Consider the following 16,688-nt stretch of genomic DNA (forward strand, 5'->3'; position numbering starts at 1 on the left):
GGACATCATACGTCGTTTCATTGGCCTAAAAACGGACATCACATGTTGTTTCACCGACCCAAAATCGGACATCACACGTTGTTTCATTAGTCCCACAAAGAGACATCATACGTTGTTTCATTGGGCTAAAAACAGACAACACATGTAGTTCCACCGGCCTCAAATCGTACAACACACGTAGTTTCCCGGCTAATGATATGGAAGTTCACTCACATCAGGGAGACACAGACGTGGTACTAACGCGGACACGGATCTCAGACAAATGGATGTACGGCCTAAAAAAGAACAGATAATTAAAAGACATAAGGAAGATTGAGGGGCATGTGTTTGAAGGGATGAGGGGTGACTTTATGATGTGATGGAGGGCTATAGTGAATACGGGGAAGAGTAAAGGAAGGGAGGGAAGAAAAGAGTGAGGGAGGAAGTGGAGGGAGGAGAGCGCAGGTCAGACGAGAGGAAGAGGAAGAGGAAGAGGAGGAGACTACCGGTTAGTGAGAGGCAGGCTCGTCGCGCCCCAGTCAGTCCCCGGCCACGCCAGCGAGACGCAGACCAGCCAGCCCTTGCTCTCGCCTCGCTCGCCTACGAAGTTCACTCATCGAGGCAGATTGAGTAGTTTTCGCTGCATTCCCAGTTTCGTTCTTCTCGGTACGTTGTCGTGATGAATCCAGCGCCTTGAATGCTATGTGACCAATGTGCTTTGCGTAGACTTGAGAATTTTTGGAAAAGTTTTGGCTGTCGGGAACTTGGTCAGAACCGGACTTACTTTTGCTGTCACCTCCGCGCTACGTATTGTTTCGTGCGTGTCGGTGCGTGGTAGTCGTGGTGAACCCGAAGCCTCAAGTGATATATGACCGAAACGTTTAGCGCAGGTTGAGGATGTTGGAAAAGTTCTTCTGGTTGTCGTTGAGGACTTCGCTGAAAGTGGATTTGACCTTAACTTTTGGTGTTCTGTACACGACGGACGGACGGACGGCTGCTCGCTAAGTTGTTTGCTTGATCATTGGTTTGGCTGGAGATAAAACGTTAATCAGTGAATGGGAAGAGGCGAGTGTTAGCCTGTGTGTGTGTGTGTGTGTGTGTGTGTGTGTGTGTGTGTGTGTGTGTGTGTGTGTGTGTGTGTGCTTGCTTTTGGTGCCACGACTAGCTCCTAAATTTTGCGTTTAGTTCCCGAGCGCGTTTTTTTTAAAGCAACTTCTTTAGAATTATGTCTAAATTATTATTTCAACGTAAAACGGAAAATATATCACTAATGAGCAATATGTTAATGTGATTTAGAAAGTATAACAAAAAAACCTTATTGAATTAACTTGAGCAACAAAACAAACATTGCAAGTAATAAAATATTATTTTCAATCAGGTTTTGGGGTGTATTTGACCTCAGTATTCTGCGAGCTACAATAGTTCCCTTCCTCCTCTAGTTGACCGTTCACGTGTAGTAAAGGAATTTCTGCAGTCCATGTATTCACGTTCAGTTCAGGAATCTCTGCAGCCCTTTTATACACGTTCAGTCGAGGAACCTCAGCAGCCCTAGCATTCACGTTCAGTCCAGGAATCTCTCTACACCCCTTGCATTCACGTTCAGTCCAGGAATCTCTACATCATGCATTCACGTTCAGTACAGGAATCTCCGCACTCCTTGCGCAAAGTTCAGGTTCGGTCCAACTCTCTGTGGAACATAACCTTTAATGGGCCATGAAGGGTAGTTTCGTTGCTGCTTGTGTGTGCAGGTCATTACATTCAATGAGTAAAACAAAGAGTAAAAAATACTCTATATGTTTTTACAAAATGTTTTAGAGATCCCAAAATGAATCCTGTGCAAAAATTTCATGGGTATAAACGTAAATGTCATTGCATATAATGCCATTGTCGTCCGTTTGCCAGACATTGGAAAAATAACACAGCTTAACACATATGAGCTGAAGAGTCTCTCTGTACTCACAAACCACAATACCGTTTATAAAAGTGAGTAACGTTGCGCGGAAGACGAAGAAAAATCTCGCTCCTCATTACCGAACGCTGTTTATTACGTGTGGTTGATCATCCTGGTGAGCTGTACAAAACTCGATTTGAAGACAGCAAAGCAGGCTCGTTCATCTGCTTCACAACCTCAAGGAGTTGTGGAGCTGTATGCAATGTGATAACCCCTTATTTCAACAGTGCCTTGAAAAGTGACACTCTATCAGAATTTAGCCTCTTTATTGATTAAGGTAATGGCATCACGGGACCGAACCAATTAAATATCATTATCTAAAGAGAAAGCGGATGGAATTATGCTGAGCGTTTTAGTACTGAAGCAGTCACGCGAAACTAAAACTTATAATCTTGAACGTCAGAGAGATGAAATGAAAAGAGGTTTTCTACTGTCTTTATGGGAAGCTTAGCATTATTAAGTCCTTCTCGACAGTGAGTGTAGCCGCTTGCGCCATCAGAAATTTTCAAATTGGCAGCTCTGACCCCAGCTTCCAGTTAGTCACCGGCGAGTGTGCCAGCAAGGAGTAGATCTGCCGCCCTCGCTACGACCTTGCCGCCTCGCTCGCCGGCAAAATCACTCGAGGCAAACTGAGTCGTCCTCTCCTCGCTGCTCCTTCCGTGTTTCTCGGTGCGTGCTCCTGGTAAATCTGCCGCCTTAGAGGACAAGTTACCAACGTGATTAGCGAACAGTTAAGAACGTTTGAAAATGTTGTTTTAAGAGCTTTTTGCTGACGGATTTTATATGAACGATTTATAATATTTTCAAGTTGTATTGGCTCGTCACTCTGTCGTGTAATGCTTGTCAGCTGGGTGGTCGTTAGGAATCTTAGGCCTAAACTGACATACGCTCAAAAGGTTTGGTAAAATTTGAGAATGTTTGGAGATATTTTGATAATCGATGAGGACGTCTTGACGGCTGCGTTGATCTGAGTTGTTATTGATATGATGCTGTGCGAATGACGGACGGTGCGCGTTGATTAGATAATTTGATCCCCAATTTGCGTAAGGGAAGTACTTCAGGTTACGAGATGGTTAAGGCGTGTTTGTGTGAATGTGTGTGTGTGTGTGTGTGTGTGTGTGTGTGTGTGTGTGTGTGTGTGTCCGGGTCGCCGCGCTAGACACACACATTCACCCCCAACCGGCGGTCAACACACAGGTGACGATTAGCTGCAGGCAACAGACTTCCGTGCATCTACGCCCCGAGCACAGCCTCGCCACGGCCCGCGGCTCCTGAGGGAGCGCCGCACCGCGCCGGGGTGGGGTGGGGCTGGGCGGGGCGGGGCGGCGCCCCCGTGGTTGGTGATAACTAATCCTCGCTCAGGCGAGCGGCCACAGTGGCACCATGGACCCCGGCAGGATCTTCCAGATCATCACCAACAGCACGCTGCTCGGTGAGTGTTACGGCGGCGTGATCAACTACCTACTCCCTGTCCCCCCGCCACTCCCCTGCTCTCTGTTGGCTGACGGTGGTGTGAAATGGGTGGGAGGTAATCAGGAGGGGGCGTGGGAAGAGGGTTTAGAGAGAGGGGAAGGATAGGTGGAGCAAGATGAACACGAGAAAACCTAACGTAGAGGGGTGGAGGAAAAGTAAAGGATCATTTATTAAACTTGTTTGTTTCATCATCATTTATGCAATGTTGAGGTACGACCTGTATGCTGCTCCTTGAAGAGGGAGAAAGACAGACAAACAAAGGAGCTCACACACACACACACACACACACACACACACACACACACACACACACACACACACACACACACACACACACACACACACACACACACACACACACACACACACACACACACACACACACACACACACACACACACACACACACACACACACACACACACACACACACAGATAGAGATAGATAGATAGATATTTATTGACCACAAATGTACATAAAACCAAAACATCATACATAAATCGGAAGTTATTTAAAAATGCTAATCTTGTCAATATAATAACATTCCCAATTTGCAGTCCATATTCAGCACTTAAGTAAAATCTTTATATAGTCACTAAAATATACAGAACTCTGGTGTCGTTACTGGCTTAAAAATAGTTCAAAATATTAAAGCTTGAGAAATTTGGATAATTATATGAAACTACTTTTATCAAGATGTTTTAAGAATACACTATGATAACAGAAAACCTAAAAAGAAAAACCTAAAACAGAGAAATCCTGAAAGATGACGATTTCTCTAAAATTAATATACTAAAATATTAATAGTCTGGACATCTTAAGAAGACACTCTAAGATAAGAAAATCTAAAAAGAAAAACCTAAAGCAGAGGCACATTAAAACAGAACAAATAAAAGCCTGACTAAAAACATGACATTTGGCACAAACAGAACTATGCAATAGAACAATGATATAAGATTTACCTGACTAAAAAGACAAAATTATAGAACATAGGCAATAGACGGAAGACAAGTTCAGTGGCGTATTGACAACAAACAAACGAGCATGACTCCAATGTTCAGGCAGACAACATCAATGACGCACACACACACACACACACACACACACACTAACCCTCATTCCCACTCCGTACACTCGTGCGACATTAAATTTACTGTAAAGCGAGAAAGACTTCCCGCATGAGAGAATCTTCGTATTCAATTTGCTCTGAATGGGCCTGAAACCAACGGTGACAAAGGTCAATACTTCTCTAATATCTCCCGAGGGCTGCTTCAAATACTGTGTGTGTGTGTGTGTGTGTGTGTGTGTGTGTGTGTGTGTGTGTGTGTGTGTGTGTGTGTGTGTGTGTGTGTGTGTGTGTGTGTGTGTGTGTGTGTGTGTGTGTGTGTGTGTGTGTGTGTGTGTGTGTGTGATCTTGTCTCGTGAGCCTGGGCCCACGAGATACGAGGCCTCCCAGAGCCACCTCGTTTGACGGCCCTTGTGTCTACTGGTAGCGGCAGAAGCTGTTTGTTCGCCTGCACCGCCTGAAGGGGCAGATGCAATGGGCCTCGCTCGGTGGCCGGGTTGTCGGCAAGCCTCTGCAGCAGTCGGTGTGTGTGTGTGTGTGTGTGTGTGTGTGTGTGTGTGTGTGAGTTTGAAAAAAAAAAAAAAGACACATTTGCACGTCACCTGCACATGGTATAAATAGACAACGCATGCACGTGACAACACCATTGTGAAAGTACAACACAGTGTCATACATAACTCCTACATACCACTTGCATAATCCAACATGACAATGCCAACACGGCACCACCACGTTTTATCAATAATCTCTACTGCAGCATACCACCACATAACATCGTATTTCCAGCACACAATCTACATCACACCACCATATACACACGACACCACACCTACAGTAACACAGCACACTACTACATTATTATTACAGAACACTATAACATTGCGCACCATGAAATCAAAGCGCACCACCTCATATAATTACACTATATCACAACACTCCACCAGAGCCAGACACACGAACACCACACCGCCACCGGAACATCTTACCCTATCCCTTTACCGCCATAAACTATGCAAACCATCACTGGCACTACTACCCTTGAGGGTGCCGCTGAAAGGAAAAGAAACCATTCCCATCTGTTAGCTTTCATACTGGACTTTTTGCGGAGGTAACCGGGGTCGAGGCGAGGCTCCGAGGCCCACGGAGACAAGGGTGACTCGAGGCAAGGAATGGGGAGCTTAGCCGGAAGCTTTCTGTTTTTCGTTTTCTTTTCTTGCACAGTAAAGGGAAGCTGTCCGAGGAGTAAGGGATAAAAAACGTTGACCCTAAAATGAAGAGCGGAGGGAAAGGAAAAAAGCTCAGCAAGTTTTTTTTCTGTGATCTTTTCTTTTTGCCCAGCCATAGGAAGCAGACCAACGAAAACGAGAAGTATAAAAGAAAGTTTCTAAATGAAATGAAATAAAATAGTGCTCTCTTCTCCTTTTTAATTAAAAAAAAGATTAACATGTGTAAATATTTTTTATGCTTGTGGTTTCTTTCCTTATGACGCCCAAAAAGTGTGTATTCATCCTCGTGGGCAGATGAATATATTGTATTTTTTAATCAATTGTATAATCATCGTTGTGATCAAGAAGTGACCTGCCAGAGGTGACCTGAGTGTTCAGTTGCTTACCATGTGTAGATTGAGTATTTGATCATCCCCTTTGCCTCGCCTATGACTGTCTGTATGAAAATCGGGAAAAAGTATATTTGTTTATCTGGATGGAATTTCACCAAGAGATAGGGTCCATTCTACATTAATAAAAGTTTCCCATCGACAACATGTCAGAAAACATCGGCTGTACAACGCTATGGTGTGATGCTGCAATCTAACAATCGAGGTTTCTGGTATTCATGCGTACAATGGAACACTCGGCCCTTAACAAACCTATCTGTAGTCCGGAAACTCTAATTAGTGCACCAATAACGCCGACCCACCTAACAAGCGGCGCAGAGGGCCGGGGAAAACAATACTCGCTTAAGTAAAGGAAAGGGAAAGGAATGGAGGAAAACAAATGGAAGAGAGCCAATACTTGCGGGTTTCTTTTTTTTTCCTTTTTGCGAAAACTCTGCAAGAAAATTAAAGTAATAAAGAAACCATTTTCATCGACTCGAGGGCAGACGAGAGAGGATGGAGAAAAGGAGGAAGAGGGACAGGAAGAGGAGAAGGAGGACGAGGAGGAAGAGGAGGAGGAGATGGCAGAGACGGTGGTGGTGATGAGATGGGTTAAAGGAAACAAAAGAGATGGATTAAAGGAAACAAAAGAGATGGGTTAAAGGAAACAAAAGAGATGGGTTAAAGGAAACAAAAGAGATGGGTTAAAGGAAACAAAAGAGATGGGTTAAAGGAAACAAAAGAGATGGGTTAAAGGAAACAAAAGAGATGGGTTAAAGGAAACAAAAGAGATGGTTTAAAGGAAACAAAAGAGATGGGTTAAAGGAAACAAAAGAGATGGGTTAAAGGAAACAAAAGAGATGGGTTAAGGGAAGCAAAAGATACAAAGGAAACAAAAGAGATGGGTTAAAGGAAACAAAAGAGATGGGTTAAAACAAAGATGGGTTAAAGGAAACAAAAGAGATGGGTTAAAGGAAACAAAAGAGATGGGTTAAAGGAAACAAAAGAGATGGGTTAAAAGGAAACAAAGAGATGGGTTAAAGAGAGAGAGAGAGAGAGAGAGAGAGAGAGAGAGAGAGAGAGAGAGAGAGAGAGAGAGAGAGAGAGAGAGAGAGAGAGAGAGAGAGAGAGAGAGAGAGAGAGAGAGAGAGAGAGAGAGAGAGAGAGAGAGAGAGAGAGAGAGAGAGAGAGAGAGAGAAAGGAAACGAGATACACGTATGGCCAGCACTCATGACTCGGGGATCGCAAATCTCGTACATTCATACCCGCCACCGTAAGAAAATCCATCCAGCAAGCCTTCCAGACGGGCTCCCCCATAGCCCGTGCTTCCGCTAGGGAGCAAATATTAACAACAACAACAACAACAGAGATACACTGAACATACAAAAACAAGGGAAACAGATCATTAGGAAGCCAGCCAATCGGCCAGACACAGACAGAAAAAAAACACAAAAAAACACCCAGACAAACTTCCAGACGAATAAACTACTAAACAACAAAAACAACAACACACAAACACGCATACACGCACGTACAAAGAGGTGTTAAGGGATCCCATTGACGTCTGTTTCGGAGCTTCGCGACGCCCAAGTTCACCTTAATGCGGCACTTCATGGACGCCTTAACAGTATTACCCAGCAGGAGGAGGAGGAGGAGGAAGAGGAAGAGGTGGAGAAAGCAGGATAAAGAAGAAGCACACGATCAAAAAGATGTTAAATAGGAATAGAAGTTGAGGCGAAAAGGCAATAGGAGGAGATGAGAAAGAAGAGATTGCAAGAGAAGATACATAAGAAAGCGGGAGGGGAAAGAGAAAGAGAGGAGAAGCAGAATCAACAGAAGATGGAGGAAGGTGAGAGGGGTGAGGAGGATAATAAAATAAGGAGAACCAAAATGAGAAAGGTGAGAAGGATGAGAAATAAAGGAAGGAAAAGTAGAACCAAGAGGAAGAGGATGAAGGTGATATTAATGAGGAAGATAAAGAGATACGTAAGTGAGATGACGATAAGGATGAGAATAAGAAAGATAAGCAGAACCAACAGGAGAAGGTTAAAAGAAGAAGGATAAGAAAATGAAGTAGAAGCAGGAGAAGGAGGAGGTGGACGAGGACGAGTAGGAGAAGGTGAAGGAGGAGGAAGTAGAGGAGAAGGAGGAGGAGTAGCAGGAAGAGGAGGAGGAGGAAGAAGAGGAGGAGACGATGGCTTTAATGAGACGGTCGCGGAATCATGCAAGGAAGCGTGTGAGGGTCGCCGAGGGAGTGTTCGGGGAGGCATGGTACACCGGGAGTGTCTCTTAGGGAAATGAAGCGCGTGGGTGTTTTTTTATTTTCTCATTGTTAGTGCGATGGGTTTTTGGGGGGAGAGAGAGAGAGAGAGAGAGAGAGAGAGAGAGAGAGAGAGAATTATCTGTTATCTAACTCGCCGGGAAACTTCTTGCCGTGACCCGCCGTTGTCCTTCACAACGCTGTCCAAGGTATGTGATCGATGTCTTCGCCGCACGCGTGTACCTAGATATTGGCCCAAGGTACGTGAAGCCCTAATGGCTTCACCTTGCGTAGTGCCTTGGAAACCATCATCCGAACTGGATTACGATATTATTGGCGAAACCAAATCGGCTATACCGTTAGTGCCAACAAATAGTGAGTTTGGTCGACTCGACCCTTGCCTCAATCATATATTTCGTACTAGGCTGCGCTAAGGTTTCACGGGGAAGGGTTGGAAGCCCCACACTAAACAATCCAGATCAGGGACCGGGCTGACTTCGCCGTAGGGGAAGAAAGAGAAACCTTGAAAGGATAGATACAATCTTAAACTATGAAACTATTACACTAAAAAAATATTAACTTGTATATTCTAACGAGGCGGTGGCTGAGTGGATAGCGTGACGGCTCTGGGTCCAGGACGAAGCGGGTTCGCGCCCCGCCCGGTGCCACAAGCTGGGATTTTTCAGGCACCCCCGAGTGGCGTAAGACTACTCACATGCTGTCCAGAAGACCACCTATCAATCCGGACTCTAGATTCTATGATCAAAAATGAGCTTTCGGGGGGCTGCATGAGTCAGTGCAAGATGGCGCTACCATAAACGCTTGCCTGCGCCATAACGGGCTGTAGCCGGCCATCAGGCCCTACCATCAAAGCCAACCGGCGCCATAAATGAAAACGTAAAATATAGATATATATATATATATATATATATATATATATATATATATATATATATATATATATATATATATATATATATATATATATATATATATATATATATATATATATATATATATATATATATATATATAAGTATTGAAATCTGCATAATATATCAATTTACTTGGTACTCTGAGTTTTCAATTTATGATGTGTGTAAATAAGAAGGGGACGGGAACTAACAATGCTTAGTGAGCGGAAACACAACACGCGACCCCTGGCTGTCATTGTTCACTGACTCGCTGTTACGGTTATTGTTCACTTTTACTTTTTTCACTTCCCTGTTCGTAAATTTCCAGTGGTAGAGTTCTAGCAAGGAGTAAAGAAGACGCGTAGATACATAACTCAGTACACACACACACACACACACACACACACACACACACACACACACACACACAAACTACCCTCTACCATATATGAATCATGACTACTGTGATTTTTCTTCTATTGTTTTTAATTAATCTTTTGTTATTCAGATAAAAAGTGAAAAAGGGAGAGTGAAGGAGAGGCGACTCCATTAGCTCGTTTTCCTTCCCCTCACACCGCAGCGACGCGGGATGTGAAACATTCATTTAAGCCCCGATTACCGAATCCATTACGATTTAGGGAGATTTTCAGCGACGAGAAGGGGAAAAAAATCAGACCCAGTGTTGAAATAAAAAGAATGGGACTCGGAATGGATTGGAATATTTAGAGCGGAGAGGAGCGAGGAAGAGGAGGAGGGGGACGAGAACGGGGGAATTCTGTGATGTGTGTGTGTGTGTGTGTGTGTGTGTGTGTGTGTGTGTGTGTGTGTGTGTGTGTGTGTGTGTGTGTGTGTGTGTGTGTGTGTGTGTGTGTGTGTGTGTGTGTGTGTGTGTGTGTGCAATTTCATGTTTTTGTCTCCCTTTCTCTTGCGTCATCTCTTCTTCCCCTTTATCCTTCCCTACAGTTTTTTTCTCCTCTATTTTGATCAGCTGGCTTATCCCCTGCACTTTTCTTCTCCTCTTCTCTTGCATAATCCTAATTCCTAATCCTATTTATTTTTTTCACTTCTCCTTCCGTTCCTTCGTTCCTCCTCTCTTTCGCATCTCTCAATGTCTCTTACTTCTTATATATCCAATGTTTCCTCCTTTCTTTCATCTCTGCTGTTCTCTCTCTCTCTCTCTCTCTCTCTCTCTCTCTCTCTCTCTCTCTCTGTCTTCTTTCCCTTTTGTATTTCACTTATTCTTCCCCCTTCTATCTTCTTCCTCCCTTTCCTCCTCCCTCTCACATCTTACCTCCCTCACTTTCTTTAATCTCCTCCCTTCCTTCCTCTCTTTCGTGAGTAAGAAACAAAAACAAAGTATCCAATCTAGCTTGAGGGTACTGAGGCTCGGGAGGAGGAGGAGGAGGAGGAGGAGGAGGAGGAAAAGGAGGAGGAGATGGAGGAGGAGGAGGAAAAGGAGATGGAGGAGATTGAGGAGGAGGAGGAGGAGGAGGAGGAAAAGGAGGAGGAGATGGAGGAAGAGGAAGAGGAGGAGAAGGAGGAGGAAGAGGGAAACCATAATCTCAATGCCAATAAAACATCTCATTCATCTTTTTCTTCTTTCTTACTGTTCTCTGTCCTTTTTTCTTCATCGTGGTCCTCCTGCTCTTCTTCTTTCCTCCTCCTCCTCCTCCTCCTCCTCCTCCTCCTCCTCCTCGTCCTAAGTGTCTTCGGGCGTGCTTCAAGGGACACCTCCACCACTCATTATCAATCTCCTCTCCGTCTCTTCGCTGCCAAGCCTTTCCTTCATTCTCGTCCCGCGCAGGTAAAGCGTCGATTACACGTTAATTAATCGTGATGATGAGAACGTTTATGAGAACCTCTCCATAAACGTTTCTTCCTTTTCATTTTTTACTCTTATACTCCTCTTGTTACTTCTTTTTCTTCTTCTACTCCATTTTTTTTTCATTTTCTATATTGCCTCTCCTCCTCCTTTTTCGTTTACTTTTTCCTTTTTTCTTTTCTTCCTTTTTGCTTTTTTCCACTTTTCCTTCCAGTTCTTTTTCTCTTCCTCCTTAATGCGGTCCTCCTCCTCCTCCTCCTATCTCCTCATAATTCTCCCCCTTCAATATGAAAACTCTCTCTCTCTCTCTCTCTCTCTCTCTCTCTCTCGCTCGCTCGCTCGCTCTTTCACTGATAGCCTGCCTCTCATTATTATAACTTTGCCAGCCATAACTTCATTACCGCCTTCATATTGTTACTTTGGGAGGCACCGACGATGATCAATGGAAGGAAAAAGAACCAGAGATGAAACTCGAGCGAAAGGAAAAAGCGGAAAGTTGTGAAAAATAGGCCGAAATTAAATTCTTCGGTGGCAAGTTTGATCGTTTTCTTTGCTCCTTTTTCGTTTTCTTTCTCTTTCATGTCTATCACTTATTTTTGTTGTCGAGGAGGAGGAGGAGGAGGAGGAGGATAGGGAGGTAAAAGTGGAAAGTCAGAGGGAATTATTGTGTGTGTGTGTGTGTGTGTGTGTGTGTGTGTGTGTGTGTGTGTGTGTGTGTGTGTGTGTGTGTGTGTGTGTGTGTGTGTGTGTGTGTGTTTATTTGGCTTCCGTTGCGTCGCATTCAGGGTTTCCTTTCTCTCTCTCTCTCTCTCTCTCTCTCTCTCTCTCTCTCTCTCTCTCTCTCTCTCTCTCTCTCTCTCTCTCTCTCTCTCTCTCTCTTCAGCTAGTTTATTTTTATTTTCTTGCTTATTTTCTCTCTGCCTTGACCTTAATGTTCTGCAGGATTTTTCACTCTTTCTTTCCATTCTCTTTTTCTCCCTCATTTTTTCTCTTTCTTGTCTCCGTTTTGCTTATTTGTTACACTCCTTCCGTTCCTCTTTCTCTTTTTTCTTTTTTATACGATTCATTTAACTCACTCCTCCCTTTCTTTTTTTTTCTTTCTTTTTGTTGCATTTTTTATTCCTTTACACCTCCTCCTTTTCCTCCAACCTTTTTCTTCCTTCGTTTCTTTTTTCTACAATTTTTTATTTGCTTTTGTTCCTCCTTCCTTTCCATTCTCTTGCATTTTATTTTTCCATTTTTTTGGTTGTATATACCCTGTTTTTGTTCTTCCCCTCTCCCTTTACTCTTTTTACCAACCTTCTCTCTCTCTCTCTCTCTCTCTCTCTCTCTCTCTCTCTCTCTTTCTTTCGTTTCCTGATTCCTGTATTCTTTTATGCTTCTCCCTCTTCCTATTTTTTTTTTCGTCTTCCTCTTGTTTTATTTCGCTTCATTTTATATTGAATTGATTTTGTGAACTTTCATTTTCTTGGCTTTACTGTTTCTTCTCTCCGTATTTCTTTTTCTTTCGCCGCTTCCTCCGTCTTTGTCAGCAATATCTCTCGATTTATTTTCTTCCCTCGTCTTCGCGTCCATTTGCTTATTGGTATTTATTATTTTTATCTTACTGGCTACATCCTGCAATCACTTATGTTTCCTTCCTTCCGTCCACTTTCTCTCTGTCCAATATTTCTTTCCATTTCATACCTAAAAAGATTTCTTCCTCCCTAACTTCGCATTTCTCTTCCCCCTCTTCCCAATTTCCCTCTCCTCACATATTTTCTTTGGTTTCATCCTTCTTCCTCGCCTTCCTTCATATACTTTTATTCTGTTTTGTCTTCTCTCCTATCTTCCTCTTCTTGGGTCTTTAATCCTTTCTCATTTACTCAATAACCTTAAAATTTGCTACCTTAAATTCTAAAAAGCTTCCTCTATAACGATACTTTACCTTATTTAACTCCCTTTTTACTCCCCTTTCATTTTTGCTTTACCTATAACCTAACCTTATATGATCCTATGTCAATGCTAAAGTAACCAAACCTTTCCTACATCTATTCTAACCTAGCTTTACCTTCCTAAACATCATCGTCCTCTTCGTTACCTTCTAATTTCTACGCTATCTACCTTACCCTTCTTCCATTATTTAAGTCTATTCCATTTATCGGCAACTCACCAAAACCTTAAAACCTCATTCTCGTCCCGTTTTACTTTCATCCTTATCTCTTTTAGTTCTCATATTTTCCCTGATCCTTCTTTCCCTGCCTCACTTTCTTCTTACAAATTGTGTGTTTTCCATCTCTCGTCTTCATCATAGACCTTAACAACTCTTTCTCTTCTCTTTTTACCGTTATCCGTATCTCTTGTGCTTCCTATCTCTTCCATCTCTCCTTTCCCTGCCTCACTTGCTTCCTACCAACTGTGTGTTCCAACTTTCGTTCTCCTCATAAACATTAACAACTCTTTCTCGTCCCTTTTCTTACGTATCTGTTCCGTATCTGTTTTACCTCCTATCTCTTTTCTCTTCTTTCTTTTCTTGTCTCACTTCCTCCTTACCGATTTTCTGTCTTCCTTCTCTCGTTCTCCTCCTCCTCCACCTCTTCCTTCCCTCCCCTCTTACTTTTTACTATTTTTACCAGCTTTTCCTTTGCTTTCAATCTCTTCCCTCCTCTTTCCCCTGCCTTACTTCCTCCTTACTGGTCTCTTGTCTCCCATCTCTCGTCCTCCTCCTCCTTCCCTCCTTCGCCTCTTCCTCCTCCTCCTTCTTCTTCTCCTCTTTCTTCCCTCCTTCCCCTCTTCTAAAACAGCTCAAAACATTCCCGCAACGTGTGGACATTAATAGCTGTTTTCCGCTAGTTTTAAGTGCTTCCAAACTGTTATTTTCCTTCCCCCTCTCTCTGCTCTCTCCTCCCCGTCCAGCTCCCCTCCCTCTCTGAATTTCATCCACTACCTCCTGCCTTCCATTCCTTCCTTCGACCAGGTTTTTCTCTCTCTCTCTCTCTCTCTCTCTCTCTCTCTCTCTCTCTCTCTCTCTCTCTTCCGCTTTGCATATTTTTTATTTTGCTGTTATCCTTTCTTTCCTATTTCGTATTCCACTTTCCTTCTTTTCCTGCTGTGTCTTTTTCCATGTCCTCTCTCTTATCTTCTTTTCCGGTTCCTTTCTCAATCTCCAACTTTCCTCTGCAGACATTCTTTTCCCCTCCAAAGTTTTACATCCGTTTCTCTTATCACACTTCTTATCATTGAACATGCTCTTGCTTCTTTTCCTTTTCCCTCCTCTCCCTCGTCTCTGCCTTCCTGTTTGGTCACCCTCCTTCCTCTTCCTCTCCCTCCCTCAATTTTACCCTTTCCAGCTTTCATCTCCCTTTTCCTTACTTTTCGGCACCTTCTTTCCCTTTATCTTTTACACAATTTTCCTTTGTTCTCTCTCTCTCTCTCTCTCTCTCTCTCTCTCTCTCTCTCTCTCTCTCTCTCTCTCTCTCTCTCTCTCTCTCTCTCTCTCTCTCTCTCTCTCTCTCTCAGGAGCTCCCCACATCCACCATCAAGCTTCTTCACTATAAACTTCGAGCACCCTTACTCCTTCTCCTTCTGCTCCTCCCAGCTCCTACACATTTTCTTCTCATCTTTCCTCCTCCTCTTCTCCTAATTTATTAAACCATACTTATCTGCACGAGGCTCATGATTTCCTTTACTACTACTACCTCTACTACTACTACTACTACTACTACTATTACTACTAACGACAATCTCTCTCTCTCTCTCTCTCTCTCTCTCTCTCTCCTTCCCTCTCCCTCTGTTTCCGTTAATGAATCAATTTGGGAATATGTACATGCGGCTCCTGTAAGTTCAGCGGTCCATAAAATGAGAAATGGTGTGGTATAGAAGTGATGGGTGGTGGTTGTGGTGGTGGTTGTGGTTGTGGTGGTGGTGGTGATGATGATAATGATGATGATGGTGGTGGTGGTGGTGGTGGTTTTGGGGGTGGTGAAGGATGAGGAAACGGAAACATGAAAGAGCAGGGAACTGAAAGCTTGTTAGATTATAACGAAGCTGCCTGCTCATGTGATTCAATAAGTTTGTCGGCCATGTCCGTGACCCATAAAACTGTTTGTAGCGCGTGCTCTGTGAACATGCCGAACCGTTTAATTCCCTCCTAAGACAAAACAGTAACGATCAGACTTTAACAACCCTTTCTCTTCCCTTTTCTTACATTTACCTCTATCTGTTTTACCTCCTGTCTCTTTTCTTCTTTTTCTTTCCTTATCTCACTTCCTCCTTACCGATCTTTTGTCTTCCTTCTCTCGTCCTCCTCCTCCTCCTCCTCCTCTTCCTTCCCTCTCCTCTTACCTTTTTCTACTTTTTCTACAGCGATTCTTAAAAGAGTTGATCGTTTTTGCACTGACCCTTACTACAGGATGTTTGTTCCAGTGGCGGATAACTCAATTCGAGTGAAAAAAAACTTCTGCCGATGTCTGTACTGTATCCCTTCGCTTGAATTGACTGGCCGTTATTTTAGGTTATTTGGTTAGTTTATTTCTCGCCTCGTAACTAGCGACAGGAAACATATGAAGATAAAATGGTAGGGGAGGGAGAGAAAGATATAATGAACAGAAAATTGAGGAGAAAGAAGCGGACACAAAATGAAACAGATGAAAGAACTAAAAATGGACTAAAAATGGAGAATGAAAAAAAACATGGAAGGAAGAAGGGGAGAACAGAGAGGGAGACAAATGTAGAAAATGAAGAAATCGAAAAAATAGGTAAGAACAAAGGAGACAGAGAATGAGAGAGGCACAAACGAGGGGAGGAAGAAAGGGAAAGAATAAAGGAAATAACAAACAAGGGAAAGAGGAGAGGAAAGAATGAGTAACGGAACAAAAGCAGAAATGAAGGGAAGGAAGGAATGGGTGAGGGCACAACTAAGGAAGAAAGGGAGGGAGGGAAGGAGGGAGGGAACAAAAGGGAAGGAAGAGAACAAGGAAGGGAAAGCAGGAAGGGAAGGAATGAGGGAAGGAACAAATGAGAGATAGAAGAAACTTAAAGAAGGAGAGAGAACAAATGAGGAACATAAAAAAAGGGAACAAGGGAAAGAAGGTAGGGAGAGATCAGAGGAGGGAAGACAGGGAGGAAACAAGGGAGGGAAGGCAGAGAGGGAGTAAGGGAGGGAAGGCAGGGAGGGGGACAAGGAAGGGAAGTTTGGGAGGAATCAAGGGAGGGAGAACAGGGAGGGAACAATGGAGGGATGACAGGGAGGGAACTGGGAGGGGAAGGCAGGGAGGAAATATGGAGGGGAAGGGAGCAAAGGAGGGAAGGCAGGGAGGAAACAAGGAAGGAAGGCAGGGAGGGAGCACGAGAGGGAAGCAGGAAGGGAACAAAGTTGGGATGGCAGGGAGGGAACACGAGAGGGAAAGCAGGAAGAGATCAAGGGAGGGAAGGACGGCAGGGAGGGAATAAGGGAGAGAAAGCAGGAGGGGCGCGAGTGAATCCGTCTGATGTGTTGATGCGACGCTTGTGGGTCATCAAACGTGATCAGGACGGGAGGCTAATGAAAACAGGTGAGAGTGTGTGTGTGTGTGTGTGTGTGTGTGTGTGTGTGTGTGTGTGTGTGTGTGTGTGTGTGTATTTATGAAACCAAAACGCTGGTAGCTCTTA

At 43.7% G+C, this 16,688-nt stretch overlaps 1 protein-coding gene across 1 annotated transcript in view; it reads left to right on the forward strand.

Annotated features, from left to right (window-relative positions):
* Nucleotides 1-507: 507 nt before the first annotated feature.
* The window catches only part of LOC126998416 (putative neural-cadherin 2), a 126,908-nt gene continuing 110,727 nt past the window's right edge, over nt 508-16,688 (forward strand). The window contains exons 1-2 of the mRNA XM_050860069.1: nt 508-645; nt 3,128-3,362. Of these exons, the coding sequence (XP_050716026.1) occupies nt 3,314-3,362 (49 nt within the window). The 5' untranslated portion in view covers nt 508-645; nt 3,128-3,313. The remainder of the gene's footprint in view (nt 646-3,127; nt 3,363-16,688) is intronic.

The sequence above is a fragment of the Eriocheir sinensis genome, chromosome 14 (genome assembly GCF_024679095.1).
Source record: "Eriocheir sinensis breed Jianghai 21 chromosome 14, ASM2467909v1, whole genome shotgun sequence".
Taxonomy (NCBI): Eukaryota; Metazoa; Arthropoda; class Malacostraca; order Decapoda; family Varunidae; genus Eriocheir; species Eriocheir sinensis.